Below are 16398 nucleotides of genomic sequence, written 5' to 3' on the forward strand. Positions count from 1 at the left end.
TCCTGATTGTATTGACTAATTATTTGAAAAATAATCTAATAGTCGATACCATAAAGGTATTTTTCATATTAAATTAAAAACGTGTCATTGTCGTTGGAATTATCCAACATACATTGAATACCACCAGGAGTAACTGTATTTGACTCCATTGTTAGTGAACAGCAAAGAAAACCCCTTGTCTTGATTTTATTACATAGTAACATAATACATATTTATTTTTGTTTGATTCTCATCACAACGTAACATAATACATATTTCCAAAAGCATTTTTCTTTTCTCATCTTATTAAATAGGAGCAGAATAAATAGTCACTTCTGTACTGGGGAGACACAAAGCCTTCTCCAACTTGGTTGGAAATTCGAGAAAAATAAATAAAGCAAAGCAGTGCTTTCTGAGATCCGATGAGACCCACTGTTACTGGGACATCCTGTACTCCACACTCCTTCAGCTCTGTAGACATGCACAGACACACACACACACACACACACTTACCCAAGGACTTCCCCACCATCAGCTGTGTGGTTTAATAGTATAGTGGTACCAGAAGAATAGTGCTCCTGCTTACTGTGATTCAATTGCTGAAACTTTGGATGTGACCCCATGGTAACCATGGGGATGGTAGTGTCTGGGTCATGGTGCTGAAGGAAATCCAGGTGTCCAATCCATTACGTTCTCCAAGGGTCGAAATAATGAGAAATAAAAGTCAAACCCAGTCCTTATTCTAGGCCAACCAGACCCAGCGCAGCACCCAATGGCTGGACAGACTGGTTGGGGGATAACCAATTTGAATAACACATAGTACAGAAATCAAAAGCTGACCAGGTCTGGTCACTGATCCTGGCCATTAAAAACGAAATCAAGGACGCTGGCTTCCTGGCCATCAACTACCAAGGGTCTGTTACATGCTGAAAAGATTTGAAGATGGAAGACACAAACACACACACACACACACACACACACACACACACACACACACACACACACACACACACACACACACACACACACACACACAGTCCACTAATAGGACAATTTGCAAGCAAAAATGTAGCAATGAATGTCAAGAGCATTACAAATGGAGGATTGCAACTTCGGTTGTCGTTTCCAAAAAAACAAACTCAACATCTTCAAAAGAGAGATGCGTGCGTAGCTTGCCGCAGAACAGAATCCATGGATCTGGAGCATCAGTGAGGTATTTACACTGAAGTACATGTTCGTCGGGCCTGAAAGGGAATGGTTCACCGTCCATTCGTGAAGGAGGGATGTCGCACGTGGAAAACAGAGGGTGGAGATGAGTCAGCAGCAGCAGCAGCCTCTGTAGCTCCTTTAGTGCTAGCAATAGCGGTTGATGCCAATCCTCTGAAGCATGAGGCTACGGAGTCCAGAGCTGGTCCTAGCAGGAAAATGATCCAACTCAAAAACAACCAAACACTGCTGAAAACCAAGATGTCTAAAAAAATAAAGTTTTGATAATTCTCTGCATTTGTAAGCTTTCCCTCCACGCTTTCTGTTTCACCTTCCTCAGCTTGAACAGGATGAAGTCTTTATTTTTTTTTAAGGAAAATAAAAACCATGAAAGCCTATGTACATGCTCGGCCCGCTTGGGCAGGTTCTCTACACCCAGAATGACGTTGGTGTGTCTCCGTTGGTGTGAGGGGCAGGAATCCCAGCGGTCACTCGTGATGTGCCGCCAGTATGGGCTGCCTGCAGATGGGACAGGTGTTGTTCTCCGAGAGCCAGCGGTCGATGCAGTGGATGTGGAACTCGTGGGAGCAGGGCAGCCGGCGCAGTTTGTTGCCCTGGGCGTACTCGTTGATGCAGACGCTGCAGGCGCGCCCCGCCTCCCCCTCCAGGCTGGCCTGGCCGTAGGTGCGCGTTGCCAGGTTGTCGATCTGCTCTTTGGTGAGGCCCCGCGGGTGATCCTCGTCCTCCTCATCGTTGAGCAGGAAGAAGTGGGCCAGCCGCAGGATTGGCAGCGTCCCGTTCTCCACCAGGTTGTTCGTGTCTCTGCTGGTGGCACGGCCCTCCGTGGGGCTCATGACCCCTCCACCCTGCCTTCCCTGAGCGTCATCCTCGGCCCCCGCCGCCCGCGCTCCCCCGCCCTCGTCCACGGCGCCGGTGCCGCTGAGGCCGGCGGTGCTCTCGTTTCCATGCAGACGATAGGCGGGGACGGTGGTGGGGTTGGCGCCGGCGGAGGGGGCGTCCAGGTGGCTGGGGGCCACCGTCTCAGAATCGGCCTCCGTCTCCATGAGGGAGCTGAGCTCTCCGAAGCCGGTCATGATCTGGCGCAGGATGGAGCGCAGGGCGGTGGAGTTGGGCTCCCCCAGGCCCGTCTCGCTGATGCGCCGCAGAGGGATGCGGATGGTGCTGACGTAGGTGCGTATCCCCGCCCGCTCTGAGCGCGAGATGGTGCGCCGGAATCCGCCGCTGTCGCTTTCGAAGGTGACCGTGTTCTCTGCCACGCGGGCGCGGGACCGCGTCCGGCTGGCGATGCTGTCCCGGTCCCTATTCTCTCCGGGGCGGATCCTCCGGACCTGTAGGTCCAGCATGATGGTGGGATGTCGGCGGACACTCGCAGCGCCTGCAGCGGCCGCCTGGGTCTCCCTTTCGTGATCCCCTGCCTCTGTGGCGGCCTCGGTTAGAGCGACGGGCTCCAACCCGGCCTCCTGTGTCTCCATGGAAACCAAGCTAGTTCCAGCGCCTGGTTCGAGGCTTTGGCCATCAGAACCACTGCCGGCTAGGCCAGAGTCGAGAGCGGAACTGGCGACGGGTGTTCTGCTTAAGGGGGAACGGCTTCTCCTTGAAGACCGAGATGAGGCCCCTCCGGCGGCCCGCCGGATTCGACCGCGGGATCGAGTCCTGCTCCCGCGAGAGTCAAGCCCCCCTGGTGGGGACTGAGAGGCAGGAGGCCGAGGCGGCGACACACGTGGACACTCCAGGGAGGCCGTCACCTCGTCACGCCCACGCTCCAGCGCCGCGTTCAGGGTGTGGTGTCGCAAGGAGCCGGCTTGGTCACTGGGGGGAGTAAAGGAAGGGTGAGGTGGTGTTGGTAGTGGTGTTGGAGGCAGGGTCACCCCCCTCCTCATCACAGAGGCAGGAGGGGGTGCTGGAGGAACACTGTCTTGGGCAGAGCGGGGGGAGGAGTTGGCACTGCGTGTGCGCCTGGCCTGGGCCCTCCTGCTGATGGAGGGCCGGGGGGTGGGATAAGGGGCGGCATAGGTTGAGGGGCGTGGCACTGGGGGTAGATACGAGGCTGTACGTATTGCGGTTGAGGTGGTGTTAGGGGCCACCGCCGGGAGCTCGGCCGCAAGCGCGGCTTCGCTGTGCTCGCCGGGCTCCGGCTGCTCGTGGTTGATGTTGATCTCCAGGCTGAAGCGGAACTCGCCGCTGTTGGGGTTGGTGCGACTGACCGCGCGCCAGGTCTGGTTGCCGCTCTGCCCGCTGCGCGTGGCATTGCCGGTGCGCCTGAACGTGTTCAGCCACTCCAGTAATGAATCACCGTTGGAGGATTCGGCTCCCGGGTCAGGGGCCCCTTTAAAGAATACACAGTACGCAATTAGACAGTTTACAATCACCGATCACAGCCATACACTGTTTACTGCCATCTCGGACTGCTGCCTTTTCTACTCTAAGAAGATTGTTCAATGCAATTATTGAATAACAGATTGAAAGATATGCATTCAAATACACTATTTTCACATTTTGTTCTTTGGTCAGATTCAGGGAAATGAGGACCCGACCATAACAACACGACTGCCACAACAACCCAGAGAGCAGGCCAGTGTTGATGGAGACTGGTTTGCTTCAGTCGTGGCCTCTTCTCCCTACCACCGGCCCCTAGTGCCCCACCCCAGGGCTCCTCGCTCCTCCCCCTCCCCCTCACCACTGCTGCCCTCCTGGTCCCCGGCGTCTGTGGATGCCTGCAGACGCTGCTCGGGGCGGGGCTGAGAGGACACGCGCTCCTTGGCCCCATCCAGGCGCTGCCGGAGCTCTTCTGCCGTCACCTCCCCTGTAACAACACGCCGCAGAGGTCACACCCTCCCACATCTCTAGCCACTGCTTCAGTGTACTAGGACATATTTTGTGCAGTGTCCTTTTTAAAACAATCTCACAAGAGGTGAGGTCGATCAGCGGGTTAAGCGGCATGTCAACGCCGTGCACGGGCTCCCACTCACCAGGGGTGCCCAGCAGGTTGCCGTCTCTCATGAGCCGGTACTCCTCCTCGTTCAGCTCGTTAATGAAGTGGTAGTAGGCCTCCTCCCGGCGAAGACGCTCTGCCTGCCTCCGCCGCTCGTCTCTCCCACCGGCAGGGTCCATCGCCGTGCGACCGCTGTTGGACGCAATGAAGAAGGGGCCAGGGGGAGGACAATGTTCAGCCTCAGGAGGAAGGCACATCTGTTATGCCACCAGCGTTGTTATTCAAGGTTAGGATCTCACATTCAGAGCATCTTTGGAGCTTATGTGGAGAACGGAAAAACAAGCTTAATCGCAATCACACAGAAAAATACATTAATATCAAGCTTGCAGGTCAGACATGAGCTCGCTGAGGACAGGTATGATCTTGGCTGTTTGTATTGCTGTTTAAAGGACCGAATGAAACTGGGTTCATTCATAGCATATGAAGGCTCCACGTCCAATCACCAACAATAATGTAGCTCAACTGTCAAGATACTAACGCACCGGGGTCTAACGCAATCACTTGGATGCTCACAGACAATGCCAGTAAGTGTTTGAGTAAAACATCAGCACACACTGCCATCCCCCAAAGCCCAACAGAGGCTGTGACAGGACCCGCTCCTTTTGTAGCTGCAATTGTCATCATCAAAGGAAACATTCAAATATAATAAATGGCAGTGAGGTAAATCAGTGAAAAACAGGATCAAAACATAGGAAGTCCCTCTTTTGGCCAAGGACAGCTTTAGCCAGATAATCCTGGATCCCACACAGAAGGCCAATGTTGAGAAATGCCGGGGGGGGAATCTAACGAAGTGGCGTTGTCATCCTAGCAAGAAACCAATCCCCGGCATCTGGGAGAACGTACAGGCATGTCTAGGGTCCAAACACTGTGTTGCAGAGGAGGGGCGTGATTGAGGGGGCATGACGGAGGGGACATGACAGACGGGCAGGATAGAGGGGGCATGACAGAGGGGGCATGACAGAGGGGCATGATGGCGGGACGGACGGCTCCCATGTACGCACAGGGCAAAGGAAGAGAAACAAAGAAGAGTTTCCTCAAAATGGTTTACCGTTACAATGTGTACCGTCCGGAAAACTAATGACGTGTTCGCAACTGTTGCAACATCACCGACAGAATTGCGTTTGTGCGCCCGGCCAATATGCGTGCAGCTATTTAACGTGCGCAACGCATCTAGCGCTAACTGGAAGCTAGCAGGTGAGCTAACTCAATGAGCTCAATGTAATAACTGTTAGCTTATCTCTACTGAGCGTCAGTCCAGCAGGTTAGCTGGCTAGTTAGCATGCTAACCCTAAGGCTGCTCAATACACCCCCCGACAGTGATGGCACAATAGTGTTCATTTAGCAGCAAGGGTGGTCCATAGATACACACGCATCCTCCGAGGCTTTTGTTTATGAATGACAAGGTGAATAGTAGAGAAATGGTACCTGACAAAGCAGCTGTAATATGGACGGTTCCTCTTCCTCTGTCAAACCAAGATGGGACCGGTGGTGTCACACTATAATTGACCGGGCGGAACACCACACATCATGCACTAGTTCCTACCTCTTCTCACTAACACGCATTTCTCCTGTAGGGTTTTGTTATATTATCATTTTAGGAAAGCTGCACGAAAAAAATAAGTACGGTTTAGGTTCCAGTCCTCAATATCCCTCGTCTGTTTGAGAAATGTAGGTTGTTTGTAAAGGATATAAAGCCACTTTTAACTGCTGGAATGAAACGTGGTGTCTTGCTCTTGATGTCACTACAGTTGCCTACAGTGGAATGAATATTTAATTTTCTATTAGGTGTAACTTTACGATTGATTCCACATAGTGAGCGAATGCATGCATGGAATTTAGTATATCATGTTTATAATAGGCATATGGCATAAAACCTATCGCGGTCTTTTTTATTTGTTTTATCCAAACCAATGAGTAAGGTTGGATGTAATACAGTACAATGCATCTGCATTATAAAACGCAGTGTATATGAATGCATTTTGACACGCATGACGTAGAGGCGTTTTCTCTCGGAAGATGCAATGTTCGCATCGTCGTTATCCAACTCCTATTACAAATTAAAGTAAACATACTATGGATTTGCGATTTATTTCTCAAAAGTAGTATTCCCGAGTTTCATCCACACTTTATTCAGAGCAGCGCAGACTGAGCGACACTTTACGGCAGTGCCGTGACGCGTCTCTGCCGTTACCGACCGGCTGAGAGAGAAACGCAGCGAGAAGATAAAGCAATAGTCATTATCGATCACACCTGAATCACTTAAAACCACTGGCGTCCTCACGGTAAACACATTATCCCCTCACAATAGGAAACTAGATGTGGAGACGGGGCTGAAAGAAGGAGCTTCGCCAGGGAAGGCATCTAGCCGAGGGACCGAGCTCGTTAAGTAGCCTAGTGCCTCCCGAGCGGCTCCAGGAGGAGATCAACAATAGTGAACATGGACTATGACTTCAAAGTGAAGTTGACCGGCGAGAGAGAACGAGTGGAGGACCTGTTCGAGTACGAAGGGTGTAAGGTGGGAAGGGGCACCTACGGACATGTGTACAAAGCCAAGAGAAAGGATGGGTGAGTTATTGACAAGGCCTTAAGGTGCTGGTTAACCCTTTGTGGGCTCCCATAGCCTTGTGGCATGGTTTACCATCTCTTTACCGTATCAAGAGCGATTACAACTGTCATTTGCACAAAAATCATTTTAAAGATGCATGTCTGTGTAAACTAATCATCGGACCACAATATTACATTCTCCGCGATGAAAGTCCTATCTGCATGGCTGGAGCCTCTGCCCCGCCACACAGCTCCGTGCATATAACTTTACAACAAGGACTGGTCCATGTCGAAAACATCCAATGCATAGTTCATTTGGATTGCATTTTGTATATCTGTCGTGTTTCATGTTTTTTTTCATTGTCTTGTTGATTGAACAGGTTTAAGAGTGTGTCCAGAGCATTATTGTTATCCACTAACGAAAGTATCAGAAATACCCGTAACATCCACCATGGGTTTAGGAGTTCGAGGTTCAGTAAATGTCGTTGGCTATTGTAATGCAACATAGTTACCATACATTGCTTCTGAGAGACAGTGTTTGCATCTAAACTCCATATTATATCATATTATAAATCGATAATATGAGCCTACCATCCACAAAACATTTGATAGTATAATAACTGATTACACAAAAAGACAGAAAACAACACACAGTATTTATAAAAGAGTTTAGGACAATGGGCCGTTCGTTCTAGTACGAAATTCTATTTCCCATGATGACATTCTTCGACCGTTAATGTTCTTCGGTAAATACTTAAAAAAATAAAGCTGTTCACATCTCCGCACAAGGTTCCTTGTTGTGCTTTAACGGTCTCCCTCCCCCCAATTGATTTAGGATTTAGTGGGTTGGGAATAGGCAAACACCATCCAAACCATGCCATGCCAAAACGACTTACATTTGTCAGAAGGAGAAACAACCATATTTAACTGTCTGTACAGTATTACTGTCTGTACAGTCTTCCATGTAAGCACTATTCAGGCATTTAAAGAATATGCAAATATTTAATTTGTCTTACAATCTGAATATTTTGTCATACTTTGGTATTTTCTTCCATTTAAAACATTGCTCGCATTCAGGCAACAGCCTCTTCTCCAGTCCTCCTCCAGACCTTATTAAGTTGTTGCACACATGGAAGTGGTACCAGGATATCTTAACTGACCCATTCACACCAAGGATCATTAACATGACGTTCCAGCAACCAGAACCAGACTAAATAGTGCTGTACTTATAGCCGAGATGTTTGTGTTTGCTGTGCGGAACAGCTGGTCATTAGGCTCTGTGGGCTAATTTGCGATGCAAAGGAAGCAAGGAAGGGCCTTGGGCCTGGCCCTTGGCCAGGGGTTCAGGAGTGGATCCAGGCGAGGGATATGGAGAGAAAAGGCTGCATTGGTACACGGCCGGCCTCTCCATGTGTTAGGTTTGTCCCTGGCTAGCTGCCATACCGGGCCTGCTTCCTCTCCCTCTATTGTTTTCGAAGCCTCGGAGGTGAGCTTGGTTTCACAGATCTGGCGTTAACGCAGCTCTGTCCCCCCCCCCCCATTTTCCTGAACAGAAGGCCCTCGCCGGGCCCTGGGATCTGGCCCCAGATGACGTGACCCTGAATGTCTCTTTTGTTTCTTTCACTTATTCCCTCTATTGCCACTCTCTCTCTTCCTGTTCATTATTGCCACACCTCTCTGGTTCATTATGTCTGTCTTTTCTCTGTAGGAAGGATGATAAGGATTACGCCCTGAAGCAGATTGAAGGCACTGGCATCTCGATGTCGGCCTGCAGAGAGATAGCAGTGAGTCTGCTTCTCCTTTCTTCATTTATTTCCCATCCTGATCGACTGCATTCAATCCCTTCATTATTTTGACATTTGAATAATCGTACTGTAACGTATGTTTTAGCGAGAGGAATTCTAGCTTCATGACCAGTAGCAATACAAGGGAATTCCAACAATAAATGCTGATATCCATTTTCAGAAGTCATTCAATAGTTCGCATCTTCATCAGCCGTTACCGCTTGGTCGCCACGGCTGTGGATGTTGTTGTTTATGGGAAGTACGTCTGAGTGTTCTTGTTCTTGTTTTGTTTGGGGCAGCTTCTCCGGGAGCTGAAGCATCCCAACGTCATCTCCCTGCAGAAGGTGTTCCTGTCGCACGCCGACCGAAAGGTGTGGCTCCTGTTCGACTACGCGGAGCACGACCTGTGGGTGAGCACGGACACCACCGACGCCGTAACGCACCACACACAGAGCGCCCGGACACCGCCGCCACCGTAACCCACCACACACGGAGCGACCAGACAATATCAAGTACACATGTGGCTGAGAAGTAGGAGACAGGGAGAGGGATAATGCTCCCTTGGCTGCCCGGTGATAGTTTTTATTCAAGGTAAATGTCCCAGAAAATGATGGCGTCCCCTGATCCTGAGAAGGCCAATCGTGCCCTGATCAGTTGATGTAGATTCAAGCTGGTGCTACAACAAGTCCGGTCTTCTCTAAATACAGAGCGCCCCCAGGCCTGGTTCTTTGGGCTGAGGACTCTGAGTGCATTCTGTATTGGAGCACTGGAATAGCTCCACTGAAAATGCCTGAAAGATAATGGATTTCATTACCAACATGATGGAAGACCTACAGAATTCCAATTCTTCCAGAATGTGGTTAACCCGTTTCCCGCACAAAGCAAAGAGAGAACAACAACAACAGCGGCAGGCGGTCAAGTTGACGACAAGCTGTTGTAATACAGTTTCACATTAGCGCTGGCTTCAACGACACACTCGCATGCATCAGCGTTACTCATTCCGCCTCCAGCATGAAGCCTCATTCATGGGGAACCACCATGATCATATCACACACTAAAGGGCTAAAAGGTGTATTCCCTCTCTGTCCACAGCACATAATCAAGTTCCACAGAGCGTCCAAGGCCAACAAGAAGCCCCTGCAGTTACCGAGGGGGATGGTGAAGTCCCTGCTCTACCAGATCTTGGACGGCATCCATTACCTCCACGCCAACTGGGTGCTCCACAGAGATCTGGTAGGCAGGAAGAGGAGGAGAACGGGGAGGTGCTGGGAGGCACGAGATGGGAATTGATGGTTTGTTGGTTGGGCCTGCCATCCATGTGCAGGAAGATGGATGTTGAGTGATTGAATAGAATTTCCTTTGAAGAGTGAATTGTTGGCATTTGATGAGTTGCTTCTACTTGTGTAAACACGGTTCCCATTTCAAGTTCTTAATCAACAATAAATTGGGTTTTGATTAGAGCTGTCAGGCGATTAAAATATTTAATCGCATTAATGTCATAGTTAACTCTAATTAATCGCGATTAATCGCAAATTATTTTTCTATGCTAAATATCCCTTGATTTTTTTTGTCCCATAATTCTTCTCATTTTAATTCTCTTATCAACATAGTGAAGTGCATCGGCTTGCCTTGTGCAAATGATTTTTTATTGATAACAACATTGGCATATACACTGATCAAAACAGGACGATACAAAAAAAGAGCCTATCGTGCAATTAAACGACTGCTTTGAACAAATGTCATTCGAACATAGCAGTCAGGCTACTGCTTCTTTCTTTTGAGCCAAAGAAAAAAAAAAAAAAAAAAAGTTTTTTTTTTTGTTTTTTTTATAAAATAATTGCGTTAATCGCGCGATAAAATTTTTAACGCCGTTAAATTTGGTTTAGGTTAACGCCGTTAATAACGCGTTTAACTGACAGCTCTAGTTTTTATTGTGTTTAGTGTACGTGGAATGGCTTCATTGTATTTTGTCCAATAGAGGGCAGCAGAATATTTGGTTAGCCAATGCTCTCTCTGATATTGAGTTAAAAAAAGAAATGTCCTCTTTCTGTGCTCTAGAAACCTGCCAACATCTTGGTGATGGGGGAGGGGCCAGAGCGGGGCCGGGTGAAGATTGGTGCGTACAGCTGGCCTTCATCACCTTCTTGGGCTTCCCCTGCGTAAGCTGGTTCTTTACTAATGTTTCTCCTTGTCTCTCTGGTTCCTGTGTACAGCCGACATGGGCTTTGCACGTCTTTTCAATTCACCACTAAAGCCTTTAGCTGACTTGGACCCTGTGGTGGTCACGTTCTGGTACAGAGCTCCAGAACTACTGCTGGGGGCCCGGCACTACACAAAAGCCATCGGTGAGGATTTACTATTTACTTGTGTTTTACTTTCCACAACATCTCTATCTAGAGTTTTATATAAAGATGTAACAGTGAACTATTTTGAGATGCATGTAATTATTTAGCAAGGCATTTTAAAGCCTAAAGGCAGACTGCGGCCAGGTTTCGAACCAAGAACCTTTCGCTTGGGAGTCCGACACTCTAACCAGCTAAATAGTAGACGTCATCTGTACTCTCTCTGTCTGTGTGTGTCTGTGTGTGTCTTTGTCTGCCCGCCTGTCTGTCGGCCTGTGTGTCTGTCTCAGACATCTGGGCCATCGGCTGCATCTTCGCTGAGCTCCTGACGTCCGAGCCCATCTTCCACTGCCGGCAGGAGGACATCAAGACCAGCAACCCGTACCACCACGACCAGTTGGACCGCATCTTCAACGTCATGGGCTTCCCCGCCGGTGAGACTCCGCAGAGCAGGGGGGGGGGGCATATGTACTGAGGAAGGAACCGAGTGTGCCCTCTGCTTGGCCAGTGAGGGGACTTCCGGAGGGCTTGGGACCCTCACAAGCATTTACATCACAAGTTACATGTAGAAATTACACAAGTGTGTCCAGTTATAGATTAGAGTGTTTCCTCTTTTCTGATTAAAGATTAAACAGACTTTTGGGGATTACTGTATGAAGTTGTAACTCTGCCTTACAGAGTATGAGGGGGTTTAACTCATAAATAAAGTATTAGCCAGTGCATTTCCTTCTCTTTTATGCATCACTTCCAGAATAAATAAACAAGTGATGTTAATAAAATCATATTAAAATGAAGACTTGGACCAAGTCCCAAAAGAAGATTTGTCTTGAGACCGTAAATATAGTCCTAATCTTAAATTGGTGTGGACTGTGTGGTAAGGAGCATCTGTGTAATCCTGTTCTCTGGTCGTTGGACAGAAAAGGACTGGGAAGACATCAAGAAGATGCCAGAGCACTCTACTCTGATGAAGGACTTTAGGAGAAACACGTGAGTCCTCACCCTTGCTTCTTCAAATAGAAGAATATGTTGTTTCCTCTTATTAAGAAGAAATGTCATGTCAGTTCAGAACAAGAACAACATTAAACAAATCTATTGTGATTCCTTTTTTTTTCTCCAGATACACAAATTGTAGCCTTATAAAATACATGGAGAAACACAAAGTCAAACCAGACAGCAAAGCATTCCATTTGGTAAGCCATAACAGCTCTGCTTCTTTAGGGTTCTGTGCTGGAGATTCCATCAAAGCTGGGGGGTGTCCACATTTGGAGAAGCCATCCAGACTGCTAGATTTTGACCGTATCCGATCAGAAGTATTGAAATGAATACCATCCCACCTTCAGGCGCCCTCCAAACCCACTCCCCAAAACACATAGCTAGCTTGCTAGCACTAGCTATTGGTCGAACTAGCCATGTGGAAGACCCTGGTCACGTGCCTGTAGTACACGGGCAGAGTGTGCGCAGGTAGGAAGGTAGACACACCACTTAGCTTAGATTTGTTTTTCATTTTTCTGACCGATCATTTAGATTTATTGATTTAAAATATGAAGAAAAATGCGTTTAAATTAATTTTGGCATATTTGACCTAGTTCTGATAATCCTTTGTCGCACCTTTTTATGTCTTCTATGACTGCTTGTTGCTGGAATTTAGAAATGAACTATTAATGCCAGGAGCCCCTCGTATGTATATGTTTGTCATGGCTTAACACTGTCTCCGTGTATATATATGTTTGTCGTAGCTTGACATTGTCCCCGTATGTTTATGTTTGTCGTAGCTTGACATTGTTAACGTCAATGTTAATGTTTTTCTTGCCTTTTTTATGTTGGCCCTCAAGCTTCAGAAATTGCTGACCATGGACCCCATCCGTAGGATCACGTCTGAGCAGGCCATGCAGGACCCCTACTTCCTGGAGGAACCCCTGCCCACCTCCGAGTGAGACATGCGCACACATCACTTCCTGTTTATTTATTTTAAGCCCATATTCGAATATACATTGAATGTTGTTTTTCGTCTCAAAACTACAAAATGAATGGTCTTGGCAGTGTCCCTACCCAGAGAGCCTCCGGGTCTCCGCACAGAGCTGATTGGGTTCACATCCCTTCCATTACCCTGTTATTCTAGTTTAACTCCTTCCATGTAAACAGTCAGCCAAGCTTGTTAACGGTGGCAGGTCCTCAGTGTTTTCGCAGGCTGCCAGATCCCCTACCCCAAGAGGGAGTTCCTGACCGAGGAGGAGCCGGAGGACAAGGCCGACAAAGTCAGAAATGTGCGTTCCTCCGCTCTTCTACAGACATTAGTGAGGGGAGTGTACACAGCTAGCACTCCACATGCTATAGATAACACTGTACAGGCATGCTTTGAAGAGAGATTGTTCCGCCGTTACCCACATTTATACAACTTATAAAGACAATATAAGATAACCCAAACGGCGTTCAACCCCTGGCGTGAAATCGTGTGAAACGCTTTGGCGAGAAGAAAATGGACCCTATTAATGCACATGCACTCTTGATTTTTATGGGGTTTGTCAAATACATATCGATATACAGTATATGGTCTGTGTCTGGTTGATGAAGGTTGTCTGGATAGATAGAGATAGATATAGATTGTCTGTTTCTAGTTGAAGGTATTCCGTATATAGACATAGATGGTCTGTGTTTGGTTGAAGGTTGTCTGTATATATCTATAGCTGGTCTGTGTTTGGTTGATGAAGGTTGTCTGTATATAGATATAGACGGTCTGTGTCTGGTTGATGAAGGTTGTCTGTATATAGATATAGCTGGTCTGTGTTTGGTTGATGAAGGTTGTCTGTATATAGATATAGACGGTCTGTGTCTGGTTGAAGGTTGGGTGTATATAGATCTAGATGGATATACGGTCTGTGTACGGTTGATGACGTTTTTCTATATATAGATATAGCTGGTCTGTGTTTGGTGGATGAAGGTTGTCTGTATATAGATATAGACGGTCTGTGTCTGGTTGATGAAGGTTGGGTATATAGATATAGATGGATATACGGTCTGTGTACGGTTGATGAAGGTTGTCTACATATAGATATAGCTGGTCTGTGTTTGATTGATGAAGGTTGTCTATATAGATATAGCTGGTCTGCGTTTGGTTGATGAAGGTTGTCTGTATATAGATGCTCTGTGTCTGGTTGATGACGGTGGGTGTATATAGCTGGTCTGTGTTTAGTTGATGAAGATTGGGTGTATATAGATGGTCTGTGTCTGGTTGATGAAGGTTGGGTGTATATAGATGGTCTGTGTCTGGTTGATGAAGGTTGGGTGTATATAGATGGTCTGTGTCTGGTTGATGAAGGTTGGGTGTATATAGATGGTCTGTGTCTGGTTGATGAAGGTTGGGTGTATATAGATGGTCTGTGTCTGGTTGATGAAGGTTGGGTCCGTAAATAGATGTAGATGGTTATACGGTCTGTGTACGGTTAATGAAGGTTGTGTCCGGTCTCGTATACATGCACAGAAAAACCAGCAGCAGCAGCAGGGCAACAACCACACCAACGGGGCGGGGCACACGGGTAACCCTGACAACAGCCACACCCAGGGCCCGCCTCTGAAGAAGGTGCGAGTGGTGCCGCCCACCACGACCTCAGGTGGTCTCATCATGACCTCAGACTACCAGGTAACAGACACACAGACACACACATAGACACACACCAAAAGTGAGGCTGAGAACCATCAAAGCATACAAGCAAGTTGAGCAAAAGGAAAATGTGTGCTGCACGACCTAGTTTCACAAAAGCTCAACAGTATAGGAATCAGAACACGAGGTTAATCGTTTTTATTTATGTATGCTTTCTTATAATGAGTGCATAACGGTCACGGTTCAGAAACGACACACGCATCAACAGTATTTTCCATCTATTCTTTCTGACCTGTTTTCTTCCTCCCAGCGCTCAAATCCACATGCTGCCTACCAGAACCCAGGACCAAGCACATCACTGCCCCAGAGCAGCATGGGGTATTCCTCTACCTCCCAGCAGCCGCCGCAGTACTCCCACCAGACCCACCGCTACTGACAGCCCCATCCTCCCCTCCTCCCCACCCCACCTCACACACACACACACCTAAACCCTCTCAAGGAGAAAGGAGAATGTATGGTGAGGTGGAGGTGTTCCCCCCCCCCCCCCCCCCCCCCCCCCCCTGGGGTAACGAACCAGACCCTCCCCTACACCATGCACCCGCCACCCCGTCTCAGGAGAGCTCCTGGCAGGAGGAACAAGGAGTGACCGAAGAGAAGAACATAACCGATGCCTTCCTCCCGTCTCCCCTTGTCTGCTGACCAGTGGATCATTGCCCCATGCGCCACACCAGAGTGTTCTGCCTGGTGTGTTTTTAGTGGACTACCGTTGATTTGGTCTGCCTGAAAACCTGACAAACGTAATAAATAAATAAATAAAGAGGGACGTCCCGGACTCTGGATGAAAGTGAGAGGACACTGAATGCTGCTAGTGGCAGCCAGTGATGACCCTCTCCGTCCGTCTGTCTGTCTGTCATAGCTCAGTCCTTCTGTTTTCTGTAGGTCTGACCTTTTTATTTTATATGTAGGTCGGTCTATCAGTAGGACATGGCTCCTGTAAAGGTCAATCATGCTTTCAGTTTATATAGCACAGTCTATCTGTAGTACAGTCTAACTTTCTGTTTTTAAGTAGGTCTGTCCTACTGTGTGTGTGTGTGTGTGTGTGTGTGTGTGCGCGCGTCCCCGTGTCCGTGTCCACCTTAAGGCCTTATCAGAGGGCCAGTGCTGGGAGGCTGAGGAGCAACACAATGGGCCGCGGTGTCTGTCAAGGATGGAAAGATTCAACAATTATTTTAGTAGTTTATAATTTAATATTTTTCCATGGTTTTGTTTTCATGGAATGAACCGACACATCACGCCGGGGACGACGGATGCATTCTAGTGTATTGTACTGAGCTATTATACACAATGCCGTTATGTTGACATTAAATATGGAAACATGCGTGGTGTTGATATTCGAAGGTCTGTGTTTACAGAAAAGTAGTAACTTGGACGATTGATGGAATATTTATGCTCAAATCAATGTTTTTTTCGTCATTTCCGAGCTTACTAAAACACCAGCAATTCTAATACAAATGTATTTTTTATGTCGTTATTGACAGACTATAGGTACCAGGTGTGTGTGTGTGTGTGCGCGCGCGTGCGTGTTTAGGAATACTGATGGGCGCATATATGTATTGCAAAAACGCTTATTTATTATAATTAGAATATAATCTAAGGATCTGCTGTAGGCAAATTCGTTTTTATAGGTGCAGTCTATCAACAATTCATATTAAACGATCAAAGAAGGAAATAAATATAGTAAATGACTATATTGTCCAAACCGTAACCTACATGCGCTCTCTGCAGACTGAATATCAGCATATTTTCTATTTATAGCCACGGATACCCTGCTCTTTGTCTGCAGTCCTATAGTATCCCTATCATGTGAAGTTTACTCTTCCCTTATTGCAAGAACAGAACGACATCCTTCATCAAGGAGCAATCGTTGCATCC

General features: G+C 47.6%; 2 protein-coding genes across 3 annotated transcripts; one reads left to right on the forward strand and one right to left on the reverse strand.

Moving 5' to 3' along the window:
- Window positions 1-170: 170 nt before the first annotated feature.
- On the reverse strand, window positions 171-5703 carry rnf6 (ring finger protein (C3H2C3 type) 6). The gene is made up of 4 exons (XM_030349563.1): window positions 5624-5703; window positions 4176-4330; window positions 3884-4009; window positions 171-3532 (listed from the first exon to the last, which is right to left on the reverse strand). Exons 2-4 carry the CDS (start codon window positions 4315-4317, stop codon window positions 1674-1676), a joined length of 2127 nt encoding a protein of 708 aa, XP_030205423.1. The 5' UTR covers window positions 4318-4330; window positions 5624-5703; the 3' UTR covers window positions 171-1673.
- On the forward strand, window positions 5159-14986 carry cdk8 (cyclin dependent kinase 8). Of its 2 annotated transcripts, XM_030349565.1 has the most exons (14): window positions 5159-5392; window positions 6507-6763; window positions 8451-8526; window positions 8826-8936; window positions 9619-9759; window positions 10585-10642; window positions 10740-10871; window positions 11159-11302; window positions 11786-11855; window positions 11986-12058; window positions 12701-12798; window positions 13045-13132; window positions 14347-14505; window positions 14777-14986. In XM_030349565.1, exons 2-14 carry the CDS (start codon window positions 6636-6638, stop codon window positions 14900-14902), a joined length of 1404 nt encoding a protein of 467 aa, XP_030205425.1. In that variant the 5' UTR covers window positions 5159-5392; window positions 6507-6635; the 3' UTR covers window positions 14903-14986. The 2 variants fall into 2 exon arrangements, with proteins under 2 accessions (XP_030205425.1, XP_030205424.1); XM_030349564.1 differs by lacking the exon at window positions 5159-5392 and having other exon boundaries at window positions 6338-6763.
- Window positions 14987-16398: the final 1412 nt, after the last annotated feature.

Source organism: Gadus morhua, chromosome 23, assembly GCF_902167405.1.
Source record: "Gadus morhua chromosome 23, gadMor3.0, whole genome shotgun sequence".
NCBI classification, from domain to species: domain Eukaryota; kingdom Metazoa; phylum Chordata; class Actinopteri; order Gadiformes; family Gadidae; genus Gadus; species Gadus morhua.

Bases quoted from the DNA above. Each gene is read 5' to 3' on its own strand.
- rnf6 (XM_030349563.1), bottom strand. From the start codon at position 4,317: ATGGACCCTGCCGGTGGGAGAGACGAGCGGCGGAGGCAGGCAGAGCGT. The intron at 4,010-4,175 runs GTGAGTGGGAGC...GTGTTGTTACAG, and splicing joins CAACCTGCTGGGCACCCCTG to GGGAGGTGACGGCAGAAGAG. The intron at 3,533-3,883 runs GTGAGGGGGAGG...TATTCTTTAAAG, and splicing joins GGACCAGGAGGGCAGCAGTG to GGGCCCCTGACCCGGGAGCC.
- cdk8 (XM_030349565.1), top strand. From the start codon at position 6,636: ATGGACTATGACTTCAAAGTGAAGTTGACCGGCGAGAGAGAACGAGTG. The intron at 6,764-8,450 runs GTGAGTTATTGA...TTTTCTCTGTAG, and splicing joins AAAGCCAAGAGAAAGGATGG to GAAGGATGATAAGGATTACG. The intron at 11,856-11,985 runs GTGAGTCCTCAC...TTTTTTCTCCAG, and splicing joins AAGGACTTTAGGAGAAACAC to ATACACAAATTGTAGCCTTA.